Raw genomic sequence first — 13473 nt, 5'->3', positions numbered from 1 at the left:
TCTATGGCGCCTATATAACCACCCCGATTCATCGATGTGTCACTGCCTCCTTCGTAATTGACTTCCATGCCCCCTCATCTGCTTAGCCTATCTTCGCAGCCGCCTGCCCCCCCCCCGTGCCCCCAGAAGCACATATGCACATCCACAAGCACTGACATATGTGCGAGTCTTGCTGATCACCGGCATGGTGCGAGTCGTTTCACCGTTTCTAATCTTACTTGCCCGGGTACTGCGCAGCCTTCTGCTGCTCAAGCAGCTCAGCGAACTTGTGCTTGAAGTGCTCCGAGTGCTCGTGCATCTTCTTGTTGAACTTCTCCGTGTGCTCCTTGATCATGCGCTCGAACTTTTCGTAGTGCTCCTTCATCTCGGGCGACAGCGTCGACTCATCCGGCTTGTCCGCAAAGAACTTGGCGTTCTGCTCCTGCATCTTCTTGTTGAACTCCTCATCCAGGCGGTCCAGCTTCGCCGCAAACTCCTCGTACGTGGTGGCCATGGTTTAGAGGGGAGTGTGTAAAAAGGGGGAGAGGGGTGACGATGCGGGTACCTCGAGCGAGAAGTTGAAGACCAATAGAAGAACGAAAAAGAGAAAAAGGCAGAAGATGGGTGGAGTTGCGTTGCTAGCGTTGGTTCAAAGATCTTTTTGGTTGGATGCACGGACAGACGAGGTAAGGGAACAAGCGAGAGGGGTTATGTTGGGGAATGGCCAGTGAAGACACCATCAGGGGCATTGGTACACGTGGGCAGCGCCAGTGTGCATGGGCGAGTGTGCGCGTGTACGGGGGGAGGAACAGCGAAAAAAAAAGGAGCAGAGAGGAAAGTGACACAATACGATTATAATGGAAGCGACGAGGCATCAACGCGGAGCACCTGCAACTGACAGTGAAGAGAGCGCGTAAGTCCACAGCATCACACAAAATATTGGCATCACTGAAAAGAAGAGGGCAGTTTGTGCTGGGCAGTGCGACTGAGAGGTCTATTCAACCCCGACGTGCGCTGTAAGAGAGCGGGAGAGGAAAGGAATTCATCGTTCACTCCGCTAAGGTTGTGCTTTCATGGCGTGCGAACACCAAACAAAAAGAAAGAGGGAGGTCGAGTTCCCACACAGGCACAGGTGTGCTTGCGGAGACCCTGGAGTTAGACTCATGTACGGTGCTTCGCACGACTCTCGCTGAATTACCCTGATACACTTACACACGAAAAAAAAAAAACGGGGAAAGCGCGCACGTGTGTGCAGCTGTATGCGCCCGATCCATGGGACACTATTTCTCTACCCTCCGATGCCCCTCCCCTCCCCAGGAAGATGGAGTCAGTCATTCCTTGGAGCTTCTCCCTCCTCTGTTGTTGGGTGGATATTGTGTGGACTTTCCTTGTTATCACCGACTTAGGGAAGAATAGAATACCATAAAAAAAAAAGAGGACCAGAAAGAAGCAAACAACAACAACGAAAAGCGCACCTCCGACTCAGTAAAAAGAGAAGAGGCACGCGGGCCTACACGGACACACAACCGACAGAGAGCGGTGCAGAAAGAGCCTGAGAGGCACAAAAGGGGGAGAGAAGGGGAAGTAGGGAGACAAAATGAAATACAGCACAGCACAAAGCACAAGAAAGACAAACAAGCTATCCTACACGTGTGTGAACGCAAACGCACCCACACAAATGCTGCCCCCCTCCCCGCACACACACAGCAACAGAGAGGAGACTCGTGCAAGTAAGGTGCACGCAAACAAGTTGAAGCAAACATCTCAAACGCATGCGGGTGGAGTTCCATTTGCGTGATGAGAGGCTCACGTCTGCTTGGCTTTTGATTTCCCCAAACACGCTTTTCCCACCAGTCATCACTTTCGCCAGCCCCTGTGGTACACCGGCCTCTCCACAGCCTCGTTCGCTGCCGCTGCTGCGCGTGGAGGAGGTCAGAAGCCACACACCTAGTTGTTGAGCATTCGCATCATCCTCGGAATTCCCCCCTCTCCCTCTTCAGCTTAAAGTCGTTGGTGCCTCATCATCTGCTCTCCTCGACCTCGCTCCACCTCCATACAAACAAGGACAGCAACTTCCATTTTATTTTTAGCGCTCTCTTTTGTCCTCCTTTGAGCCCACGACATGCGCACGCCCAAACACACACACACACGCACACACACAAAATGCGAGAGAGAGAAAGAGAGAGAAAGCACAAGGAGAAAACGCAGAGTGGCATTTCGTCAAAAAAAAAAAACTCGGGGAGGGAAGCAGAGAGACAGTGACAAACATGGAGAGCGAGAGAAACGGGGAGAGTCCAAAAAAAAAAAAAAGATAAAGGTTGATTTATTTATAAGGGAACTCCAAAACTTTTTAAAGAGAGCACTGCTGGACTCTTCCTTTTTTTGCCTCCCTCCCGATGTGCCTATGCCACACCCTATCTCCCTTTCTCTCTCACATCACTCTCCTAATTTCATTGCCGATAGCGATGCCTGTGTTTCCTCCCAGTGCTTTCTTTTCTTGCCTTTCTCTGACCTTACTCAGCGCCGTCAGAGGTCTGCCTCTGGTCCTCCCCTACCCAATGTTTTTCCTTATTCCCTCTCCCGCTCTTAAAAAGAGGTAGAGACCCAGCACAACATCTCTGCTGCAACCAAAGACAACAAAAGAAAGAAGTGAAGAATGAAGTGGTATACTTGCCTCTTTTTTTCTCGTCTGCTGCGGTGTTCTTTGTCGTTCAGCAAGCCTGAGCTGTGCCTTCGCGAGGGAGAAGTGGCTCTCTGAGTCGCGGACGCGCACGCACACACACACACACACAAAGACGCAGAGACGTAGGCAGCGGCACTCCCTTTACCTGACCACCCCACTACAAGAAAAAATGGCATAATATTCCTTTCAAATTTCTTGTTGCCTTCGGAGGTAAAAATATTCTCAGCGACAGCGACTCATCTGTTGCTCGTACATTTGGAGGGTCTCTCCCCTGTTAGACGCGCACAACCACACACAGAGTTCCCCCGTTTTCTCTCCAACCTCCTCTCCTCTTTCATCTGCGTTCCGTTGGGGGAGGAGAACTAGTCTTTCAGCTTCTCTGAATATTGCCGCTTCTCTCTCTCCTTCTTTACCCCTTATTATCATGCAGTCTGTCCCCGCTGCCACACTGTCTTGATATCGGCACCACCATCGCTGCCGTCATCTCGGAAGAAATGTTCGTCGCCGTTGCTGAGAACCGCCTCGTCTTTGCCGTCCGTCTAATATGGTACCAACTTCGTGGACTACTGGAAAGAGAGTTCCGTATAGGCCCGCTTGCATCCCCCCCGCTTCGCGTTTTGCATGCCATTGTGGCTCCCCGCAGCAAGTGAGCCAAATGCAAAAAAAAAACTGAAGAAAAATAGTCGCGATAAAGTGTGAGGGACGTGCAGAGGAAGTGCATCCTGTAACGCGTTTGTTCGCGCCCCCGCTTTGACTCCCCGATGTGGTGCAAATTACGTCCATTCTGCGAGCAACGATGTGCAAAAACACATGCACACGGCAGACAGGCGAAGAAAGACAGAAGAGACACGAAAGTGGGGCATACTGGGGGGGAGAAGTGGGGGGTAGGGAGGACTGCACGCGGTTGTAAGCAGAGGGTACACAGATGTACAATGCGCGCAGAAAGCCCCCCCACCCACCCACACGGCTGCTCAATGCCCAACACATACGATGATAACAGAGAGACATTCGACTCCTAAAAGATGAAAGAGGAGGCAAGGGAGGAAGAGAAAAAAAAAGGTATCAAAGAGGGAGAGCTGCGAGTAAAGAAAAAAAAAACGAAAGAAACAGAAAACTATAAGAGAGAAAAACAGAGAGAGAACCGAAATGAACCAAAAAAAAAATGAGGAAAGTGCAACACAAGAAAGGGAAGAGGGAGGGAAAGGAATGAAGAAAAACGCGCACGACACTCAGTGCACATTTTTGTTTCTTTGCTTTTCTTTGAGCAGCTGTGGGTCTGGGTGTGTGTGTGTGTGTGTGTGTGTATGCTGACAGGTATGTCTGAGCGTTGCTTGTCGCAAACTTCCTCTCTCTCTCTCCCTCTCCTCTCCCATTGCATTCTCGTTTTTTTTCTTCTGTTTTATTTTTTGTATGTTGCGTGTCTCTGTGGGGTGCATAAATGTGCATTGCACGTAGCGTGGCGGTTGCACGATCAAGAGTGAAAAGGAAAGAACATCAACGGGATAGAGGTTCAGAGAGAGGTGCAAAATGGGGAAGTCAAAATATGACACAATACACAGGGAAGAAAAACAAAGGAAAAACAGAAGGAAATTACTGATGATGAGAGAGAAAGAGGGTACGATAGTGCATGTTTGGTTGGTTGGGGTGTCTGTGACGACAACAATAACAAGACAGATGAAAGAAGCGCTGCCGGCTGACACACGCATACACGAACACACGCGCACACATACACACACGCACACACACACGTTAGATGAGATAAAGACAAAAAAGCGTCACGCGAAATAGAGAGAAGCGGCAGGGACACAAGGGAGAAAGGGGGACAAGGGCAGTTCGCGGTAGTGCACTCACATACAAGTAGAGTCAAGAGCTCGGTGGCTGCAGTGTCGCTTTCAAAGGTCGCACTGCGCAGGCTGATGAATAACAATGAATGCACACGCGCAGCTCAGAGTTAGAGTAGCGAAAAAAAAAAGAGCGACAGGAAGAACCGGAGTCCTCATGTCTTCCACCACCGTCTTCGACCCGAACCCTAAAGGGCTGAGGAGAGCAAAAAAGAAAGCCTGAAAGGGAGAAAGGCGTGACACACGAGAGTCCTGCTCATACGCCCACATGCACACCCAGAGAGGGGCACAGAGAAGTGGTCGGAGACAGAGTGGGTAAAGGGAATAAACAGACTTTGAAAGAGGAGGCTAAGGCCGAGAGAGACAGAGAGGAGAACCGCAGGAAAAAAAAAAAGAAGCGCAAGTGCCCTTCACTACTACGAACTACAAAGACAAGAAAAGTACAGATTACAAGACCCTCAAAAGCCCAGCCAGTCTCGTTTCTTGATTCCCTTTTTGCTTCTCTTTTTTCTTTTTCTTACTGACAAGCACGCAAACGTACACAGACAGGCAGACAATCAAAAACCACAATCCAAAGAGAACAAAGATGAAAAAAAAAATGAGGCGGAGACGACACATACAGACACGCACACAAACAGCAGACACACGAGCATGTATGTGCACACGAGCGCAGGAACGAAGACAAGCATGTACACCACAACGCCCACTTTGACTACAAGAAAACAAAGTACCGGAAAAACAAGTACAAACGGGAAGAAAAAGGGAGCGATTCGACGCTGCAGAAGAGAAGAACGCATACACGCGCACACACGCGCGCGACTAGTAGATCGATGGGCCGAGACGGAGAGAGCGAAGGAGGAAGGAGAAACTAGAGGTATTCTGTTCGCTGGACTGCAGAAAAAAGAAGAAGGAGAAGCGAAAAGAGGGCGGCATGGGGGAAAAAAAAGAACATCTTTGCACTTTGCGCAGGCCCTCTTTCTTTGGCTTCGGGGACTAACGTTCGGCGTACTTTTTCTTTCGTTAGTTTGCCTCTTTTCCTCCGACGTTTTTGCGCCTTGGCAACGCGAAAAAACGGCAAAATAGAGGGGGGAGGAATGAAGAAACCAAAGAAGTAAATACACGGAAAAGGCAGACTGGGCAAGCGCGGTGAACGCATCCTTCCTGTTTGCCTATCTCCTCGTCTTCACGCTGGTGTTGCGGGTGTCCTCCTCCCCCACGCGGGTATTCGGATGCACCGCTTCCCACCTCCTCACTTCTCTCCACTGCAGCCCGCCCACACATCACTCACCCACCCCAGCAAGTCTCCCTCTTAGCTTAACTCGCACCTCTTTATGCGTTTTTTCTTGTACTATGTTCTCTTTTGTTTTTTCCCTTTACGGTCGTTCCTGTCAAATTTCTGTATGTGTGTGGGTGGGTAGGTGGGTGCACGCGCGCTTGTGGCTGCGTAAGACCCATCCGCCCACCCACACACATACAGAAAAAAAGGAAGAGGAGAGAAAACACAAGAAAAGGGACTAGACGAGGAACTGATGCAAGCGAAGAGGGAAATGGATTCAATTGTGGTGGGAAGGGGGGTAGCAGGGAGGTGTGTGTGTGTGTGTGTGTGTGTGACAACACACCCATGAAGAAAAAGGCAACGAGAAGTACGTGCGGTGCAGCAAGACCCGCTTCCGCCGATGAGCACAAGCACGGGAAGAAAGAGGGTACCAGCTGTACACAGAGGAGATGGAGAGGTGACAGAGTGAGACACCATTCCCGGCACCGCAAAAGTGGGGCACTTCCAGTGCACATCCGCAGAGATCCTCCCTCGGCGCACGCGCCCACAAGCCGATGTCGTCTCGTCTGCTAGCCCACCGTGGTGGGTCAACATCCGGTGCCTCTTCCCCTTCCATTCCTCTCTGCAGAAGTTGCACACGCCTCGTCCTCACCTGACGGGCCTCTCCCCTCATCCCTTCTCTTTCATCGCCTACGAAGCACTTAATTTTTTTCCCTCCAGTCATCAGGCTTCCGCATTTCTGCCTCCCTCCTTTCGCTAAGAGAAGCCAAATCTAGCCATGAAAAAGGGGAACGATGAAGTTCACAACTGTTTCCGCCCTTCGCAGAGGCGCGTGGGAGTGCGTGTACGCGCGCGACTACAACGTCTTGTTGTCGAGGCGCACGTTCATAGCGCGGTTCGCCATCTCGATGCCGTCAAACTCAGCAATCGCGATCTGAGCCTCATCCTCGGACTTCATGACGACGATGCCCATGCCGCGGCTCTTGCCATTGCGGCCCAGGATGATCTCAGCCCGCTCGACCAGACCCACCTGCTGAAACGTCTCACGGAGAGCACTGTTCGTGCAGTCGAAGGGGAGATTCGAGACGAACAGCTTGCGGCCCACCTCCGGCACCTGCTGGCTGCGCGGCTTAGGCAGCGGCTCCGCACCGTTCATCTCGGCCGCCTCCGCACCACCGACGTGATACGGCGCACCACGGCCGTAGGCGCTACCCGCCATGCTGTGGCGGTTGTATCCAGCAGCAGCAGCACCAGAAGCCGAAGTGCCCTGGTAGTAGCCACCAGCCGTGTACTGGCTGCGGCTCTGAGGAGCAGCATTGCCATAGGCAGGCATCATGTCCCGCTGCACCAGCGGGGGGCGCGGGCCATCGTCGAACTTGCGCACGATCAGCCGGCGACCCTCGAAATCAGTCTCGTTAAACATGCGAATGGCGTTGTCAGCACCCTCCACGGTCATCATGGTGACCAGCGCTGAGCCCTTCGGGCGGCCGGTGCGATCGGCGATGAGGTCGGTATAGCGCACCTTGCCGGCGTTACGGAAGTAGTCCTTCACGTGTTGCCACGGGGTCTGGAACGGAAGGTTGCCAACGAAGAGGATCGTGCCCTGGTTGCGGCGGAAGTTGTCGGCATCGCCGGTGTTTTGAATGTCGTCATTCGACCCGTGCGAGTGGCGCTCCTCCATCATTTTCTCGAGGTTAAAACGGAGTGCTTTTTTGATTCTTCCGTACAAAAAAAAAAACGGCAAAAGAGAACAGAGAGAAGATCCACAGCACTGCACGTAAGGATAGCACGACCACACAAGCACACAGAAAGGCGCGCAGAATGGCAAAAATAAACTACGGAAGCGGGCAATCACAAGTAACAAGCGCAGACACACACACACACACACGCACAGAGCCACACACAGACACACACGCACGAGGAAGAGAGAGAGAGAGAGCGGGAAGGGAAGGGAGTGGGAGGGAAGGCGGTCTTTTCCTCTCTGTTCGTGCTTTTGTTAGTGAGCCACAAGCACAAGACAAGAGCCCTGTTAGACTAAGAAAACTAAAAAAGAAAGAGAGGTGACAAGAAACAAATCGTCAAGAAAAGAGCACGAACAACCAACTGCGTGTGCGTTTTTGTTGTTGGTGTATTTGAGTCGGTGAAGCAAAGCGAGAGAGTTGTCCCCCACACAGCATGTAGTGGTGGTAATGGGTGAAGACAGACAGAGAAGAGAAGCATAAGGTAGAGAAGGGGAAGAGGGGAGGAGGAAGGGGGGGGGCACAGGAAGTTTAAAGAAGGCACGTGCCGCAGCGCGTTTATGTGTTTGTAGGTGTGAATGTTTTTTTTTTAGCGGCAGAAGGGAGGTAAGAAAGCAAGAGAAAGGGCAGTGGGAAGGAGCAGGCACCTTTCATCTACGCGCCTTCAGTAACAACGACACGTGCTGTTGCATAGACATGCCTTTTTTTTTTGCGCTTCCTTGTGGCCTTCTCTCTACTGACACGCAGTAGAGGTGCAGCTCCTTCTACAGCAGCCATCATCACCCTCCCCTGTGCTTCGCTATCTTCCTTCTTCTTCTCCCTCAGCTGCTACTCACTTCCCTGCTTCAGGACCAGAGGAAACCTCGGATGAACGTGCTTTGGTTATCCTTCGCGCCGCAATGCGCAAGGATTCACAGACATCATTTCCGTTTGGGCCTCTCGCTCATTACACACGAAAGACGAGGCGATGCGAAGAAAGGCTTCTCGGAGGGGAAGGGAGGGGAGGGAGGCAGTGCAGCTGCACTCTGCCGCTTCAGTGTAACGGGGTCACAGTGAATGAAGGGTGGGGAAGAGGAAGGGCTTCTTCTAATTCCTCACGAGCTGATTATCTTCCTCAGCGATAGGGCCCTGGCTGATAACACTCTTTCGTTGGTTTTTTCTGTTTGCTCAAGGAGAAAAGGTGAAACGAAAAGGAGAAAAATTCACGCTCAGCAGCAGCAGCTACTGCTACGTACACACGCATGCAAGAGAAACCCACGCACAAGACGGCGCCCTAGTTGGGGACTTTCAGCTTGCCCTCCTGAACCTTAGCTTGGATGTCGCGCGGGCTCTCGCCGTCAACGGTGCACCCGATGGACACGGCCGTGCCGAGCACCTCCATCACGACGGCCTTGAGGTCACTACCCATAGACTTAGCCTGCGACTCCTTGGCGATCTTGACGATCTCCGAGAACGGGATGTTGCCACTGTGCTTGATGTTCTTGACCTTCTTGCGGTCGCGCGGCGGCTCCTTCAGCGCGCGAATGAGGCGAGACGCCACGGACGGCGTCACCACTACCGTCGCCACACGGTTCTTGACGCGCAGCTCGCAAGTGACCTTCAGACCCTTCCAGTCCTTGGTGCACTTGGCGATATCCTCACCGATCTTCTTGGCGTTGAGACCGAGGGGACCGACCTTCGGGGCCAGAGAAGCCGTCGCAGCCACCTCACCGCCGACGGCCCGCACCACCACGATGATCTCCTGGTTGGGATCGAACTTCGGCGGCATGGAAAACTATGTTTCTCAAGCAAAGTGAAAGTGTGCACCTTCACCACGCCGTCGCCGTTATGATTTGTTTTAAGAGGGTTGTGTTTGATGAATTTGTGTGTACGGCGTATGAGACAAGAGAGAGGAGAGAGGAAATACAGGTGGGTTGAAGGAGTGAAGAGTTTGTGAGCAACATAGAAACAGAGGGAAGGTCGCCGAAGAGTTGCAGTGCCACTGAAACGTGGCCACCTTCTACGGAAGACTCTCCAGTGAGCAAGAAGTGAGAAGCGGGGGTGCAGGCGCAGCCTGCCAGGGGGATACCACAGCAGTGCTTGTCCTCGCAGCTTCTTTGCGTGCCACAGCATACCATACGGGGTCATTGGGTTGACCTCTCACATGATGTCTTTCTCTTTGGTCAAACAGCCGCTTTTTCGTTCTTCTGTCTGCTGTGCTCTCTTCCGTAAAGGAAACCCGAATCCCCTCCCTTGTCATCGTTCGCGCGCACGTCCTATGCTGCGGCTGATGTCCGTGAGTAGCACACCCACGTAACCCTCTCGGCTCAACAAAGATTGTACGCTTGATGAAGGTAAGAGAGAGAGAGAGGAAGCCGTCGAGGAAGAAGCAAGCAGGAGAGAAAAGGAAGAGCGAGGCGCTTATTCGCCGAGGCGTTCGTGATGGGACTCTAGTTGACCTCAAGTCCCGGCTAAAGCGGGCGCCGGCGTTCTCGGAAATGTAAAAGGAATCGTCTCTGCATTCCACGTGTGGGGATCGCGGTAGAGCCGAGACGCTACCTTGCTCACTCCCTTCTCCTTGTCTCCCATGGACTTGGTGTCACCCTCACCGTCCTCATCACTGCCGCTCTGCGCATCTTTCTCGAGGAAATGCAGATTTTCGACCTCAAAGGTGATGGGGACTTTAGGCTCGTAATCGGGGTAGATTTCTTCTGCATCCTGCACCATGTAACGCACAGCAAAGCGGCTCTCTGTGTAGCTGGAGGTAAAAACGGTGGCGTCTGCTGACTCTGGTGAGTTCTCGGGCCTCTTCTTTGTGTACAGCTTGGTGCCTGCGCATGTGTTCACTAGGTTGGCGTGGTTGTTCAAGATCAAGTACATGTAGCGCTCCTCAGAGAGGGCGGTGGTACCCTCGGCCGACACCTCTTTGCACTCCCCCTCTAACTCGAGCGCGTAGGCTACGCGGCGAGCCGTGGTGTCGAGCAGCCAGGTGAGTGTGTCGTAGAGCAGGTCCCACGAGTAGGTAGCGAGCACCTCAGCCGGCGACGGGGTCGTGATGAGCGACTCTGCCGGCCGCCTCTGCAGATGCCGACGGCTCAAGCACCATCTCTGGAGTGTCAACTGCTCGACAGCCAACACCTCCATGCAAAGTTGCTCCCCTTCCTCGCTCTTGCTTCCCGTCTCTGCCGACTCGTCCCTGCCGTCTTTTTCCAGTAACCGCACGCGGTGCAGATGCACCGTCGCGCTGGGAAAACATGCGAACAGCAAGTCCAGCTGCAGTATCTCTCGAGGGGAGAGCACCTCGAGCAGCCAACGGCACGGAGTCGCCGTCTCCGCTAGCGACGCAACAGCACACTCGGTGTCCGTCGAGGATGACGACACTGTCAATGACGGCAAGCGGGCGTCAGGCGCGGCCGCGGAAGTGCCGTTGAGGTGCTCCATCTTCGCCATGATCACCACCGGTGAAACGCCTTGTAAAGGTTCGTTGCTGGGTAGCCTCAAGACACCAGCAGCAGCTGGTGCTGAAACGCGAAAAACGAGAGGAAAACTGCTCTCAGAGGCAGGCTCCTGCTGCTCCAGGAAGTTTTCTACAGAGACCCTGATGGCATTGCCACCGGCTCCACCCTTAATTGGTTGTGCAGCCGCTTGCCTCGCGTTGATGTCGCGCGGCATGGCGGTACTGCGCGAGAGATGCACCGTGGAGGCAGCAGGAGTAACCGCTTCGGGCGCCATGATGGTGCTTGGAAAATTTCGAGTCCCGCTGGGCGTGGCCGTGTCGCTCCTTGACCCTTCGCCATTCGCGGCTTGGCAAAGCAGATACTCAGCGGCAGCCAGCTGAATGCTTTGACGGCTCTCCGTCACATTGGGCACAGGCGACCCAACCACCACGTGCGCGTGGTACACCGCGCGAGCGGACGTGGTGTTGTTGGTGCGGTTCGAATGGGGCTTGCGCGTTACATTAACACGGAGAGGAATCCGAAAGGATGTGCGAGGCTCCTCGGTGTCAACGTGAGCAACAAACAGCTTAAGCATCGCCTCAAACGTGATGGAGAGCGACACCGACGCGACTACGCCCGTGATGCCTTCATTGTCAACACCTGCCTCGCCATCCTTACCCTGATACCTCGACACTTGCCAGCCCAGGCGTGGAAGGAGGTGGTGGGCTACGTACGCATGTAGTGCTGCCGTGGACAGCGGTGTCGGGCTCACCGCGGCAGCGGCATCGACAGACAGGTGGGTCGCAAAGGTGGAAACGGCAGAGGACGCTGTCCTGTCACTGTTGTTGTCCTCAGCCACTCTACTGCAGCCCCTTGTGCCCGGCTGATCACTGTCGTCACCTCGTCTGTGCTGGGGTAAAGAGGTGAACAAGAGGTAAGTCGATGGGCGCATCAGCGCAACAGCAGACGAGTGCACTGCTGCGGCCGCCGAAGAAGACGCCTCGACAGCGCTGTCTGCCTCTGAGTGGCGTTTGTGCAGACAGGCTCCAGAGGTAGCACCTGACGGTACTACGAAGCTGCGAACTTGTGGATTCGGAAAGGGGGCAGCGACGCCGTTCTGCTGGGCGTTGTACAGCTTCACCAGGTGCCACTGAAGGACACGCAGATTCGGAAAGCGTCGCTGAAACAGCTGCAGCGATGTCGCCCTGGGTGACACGTCTTCCTGCAGATCACCGGCGGGACCGTGAGCTACGTCTCTCGCAACTTTGTCCTTCTGGGCAGCGCCGGAAGCCTCTGAAGAGCTCGCCACCGGAGCGCTACCCAGCAGCAGCAGCCCCTCTCTCTTTTTTGTCTTGGCATCATCGAGGAAGGAAATAAGTCTCTGCCGCATCTGATGTACGCGACGATACTGCGCAAAGCTAGTCAGCGTGCACCCCAGGTGTGCGTACGCTGTTGTGTGATGATCGGAGGAAAGCTGCACCACGTGGCATACCGCTTCTCGGCGCAGTGCCTCGAGAAACAGCCGTTGCTCCTGCTGTACCACCTTCAACACCTCCGCCGAGTTTGGCGGTACCGACGGGGAGGGCTGGTGTCGAAGCCACTCTAGCACAAACCTGCGGTACCGCCGATGCTGACCAGCTGTCAGGCATGAGTTGAACTCGTCAACTCTCTTCGCCCTTGCTGTTGTAGCTTCGGTCTCCTCCAACGAGGATCCTTTTGACGGCTGCGACGAGACGGCCATCTTGAACTCCTCCGCTTCCTGCGCAAGGACGCGCCGGCAGTACGCCACATCAACGAGGCGGTAAACGTCCTGCTCACACCTAGTCGGCTCGTTGAAAAGCTGCACAAGATACTGCGCTGTGACAGCATCCTCCGCTGCCGCCCCCTTACTGGGTCGCGACTGGGGGGTGCCGCAGACGAAGCTACCCCTATCAGTATCATCCAGAGCTGCGCGGACGTCCTCCTCGGCGCTCACTATTTCCAAGACGGTGGAGGCTGCTGACACGGACGCCTCGCTGAGGATAGTAGAGCGGGGTCGCTTTCCGTAAGGGTTGCGCGCCTCGCGAAAGTACACAGCCGTAGACTCCTCCATGTCTGCCGTAGAGCTCGGTAGTGGGTAACCAGGGGGGCGCAATGGGATGCTCACATCAGGGATTGTTACCGTGGCCGTATTTGAAGGCAGGGGTGCTGCGAGAGGCGCCTCTTCCCCAGCTCCAGCTTGGGCTGTGGATACCGGTGGAGGCATGGGAGGAAAGGAGAAAAGAGCCGGGAACTCGGCTGCGCTCACGTACAAGAGTGGAACTTGCAAGAGAGCACTCAGACGATGGGGAGTGGGTGGAATTTCACGCACGTAAAGAAACGCGATGGTGACGGAGTGCAACGGCAGCCAGTCGAAAAAAAAAGGAAGGTAGAAAAGAGGGAATTACGTGAGCGCAAAGAAACAAAAAGAAGCACCGGGGCATCTGTACCAAGAGTGTGTCATCAGGCGTCAAAGTTCAGCGATATCTGCAGGAAGAGCGGTACACATAGGCGCACCTAC

The 13473-nt window shown here is 54.0% G+C and overlaps 4 protein-coding genes across 4 annotated transcripts; all 4 read right to left on the bottom strand.

Moving 5' to 3' along the window:
- Positions 1-214: 214 nt before the first annotated feature.
- Positions 215-493, bottom strand: LPMP_342060 (kinetoplastid membrane protein-11; the record flags this gene model as incomplete). The annotated part of the gene is made up of 1 exon (XM_010704330.1): positions 215-493. One exon carries the CDS (start codon positions 491-493, stop codon positions 215-217), a length of 279 nt encoding a protein of 92 aa, XP_010702632.1.
- Positions 494-6635: 6142 nt separating this feature from the next.
- On the bottom strand, positions 6636-7463 carry LPMP_342050 (RNA-binding protein, putative; the record flags this gene model as incomplete). Its single annotated transcript, XM_010704329.1, has 1 exon — positions 6636-7463. One exon carries the CDS (start codon positions 7461-7463, stop codon positions 6636-6638), a length of 828 nt encoding a protein of 275 aa, XP_010702631.1.
- Positions 7464-8791: 1328 nt separating this feature from the next.
- Positions 8792-9286, bottom strand: LPMP_342040 (60S ribosomal protein L12, putative; the record flags this gene model as incomplete). The annotated part of the gene is made up of 1 exon (XM_010704328.1): positions 8792-9286. The coding sequence occupies one exon, from the start codon at positions 9284-9286 to the stop codon at positions 8792-8794; it is 495 nt and encodes a 164-aa protein (XP_010702630.1).
- A 671-nt stretch (positions 9287-9957) lies between these two features.
- On the bottom strand, positions 9958-13179 carry LPMP_342030 (hypothetical protein; the record flags this gene model as incomplete). The annotated part of the gene is made up of 1 exon (XM_010704327.1): positions 9958-13179. One exon carries the CDS (start codon positions 13177-13179, stop codon positions 9958-9960), a length of 3222 nt encoding a protein of 1073 aa, XP_010702629.1.
- Between the last annotated feature and the right edge of the window lie 294 nt (positions 13180-13473).

This window comes from Leishmania panamensis (genome assembly GCF_000755165.1).
Source record: "Leishmania panamensis strain MHOM/PA/94/PSC-1 chromosome 34 sequence".
In the NCBI taxonomy this organism is placed as follows: Eukaryota; Euglenozoa; class Kinetoplastea; order Trypanosomatida; family Trypanosomatidae; genus Leishmania; species Leishmania panamensis.
The sequence above is the reverse complement of the archived record's forward strand: the minus strand, read 5'-3'. Positions and strand labels throughout refer to the sequence as shown.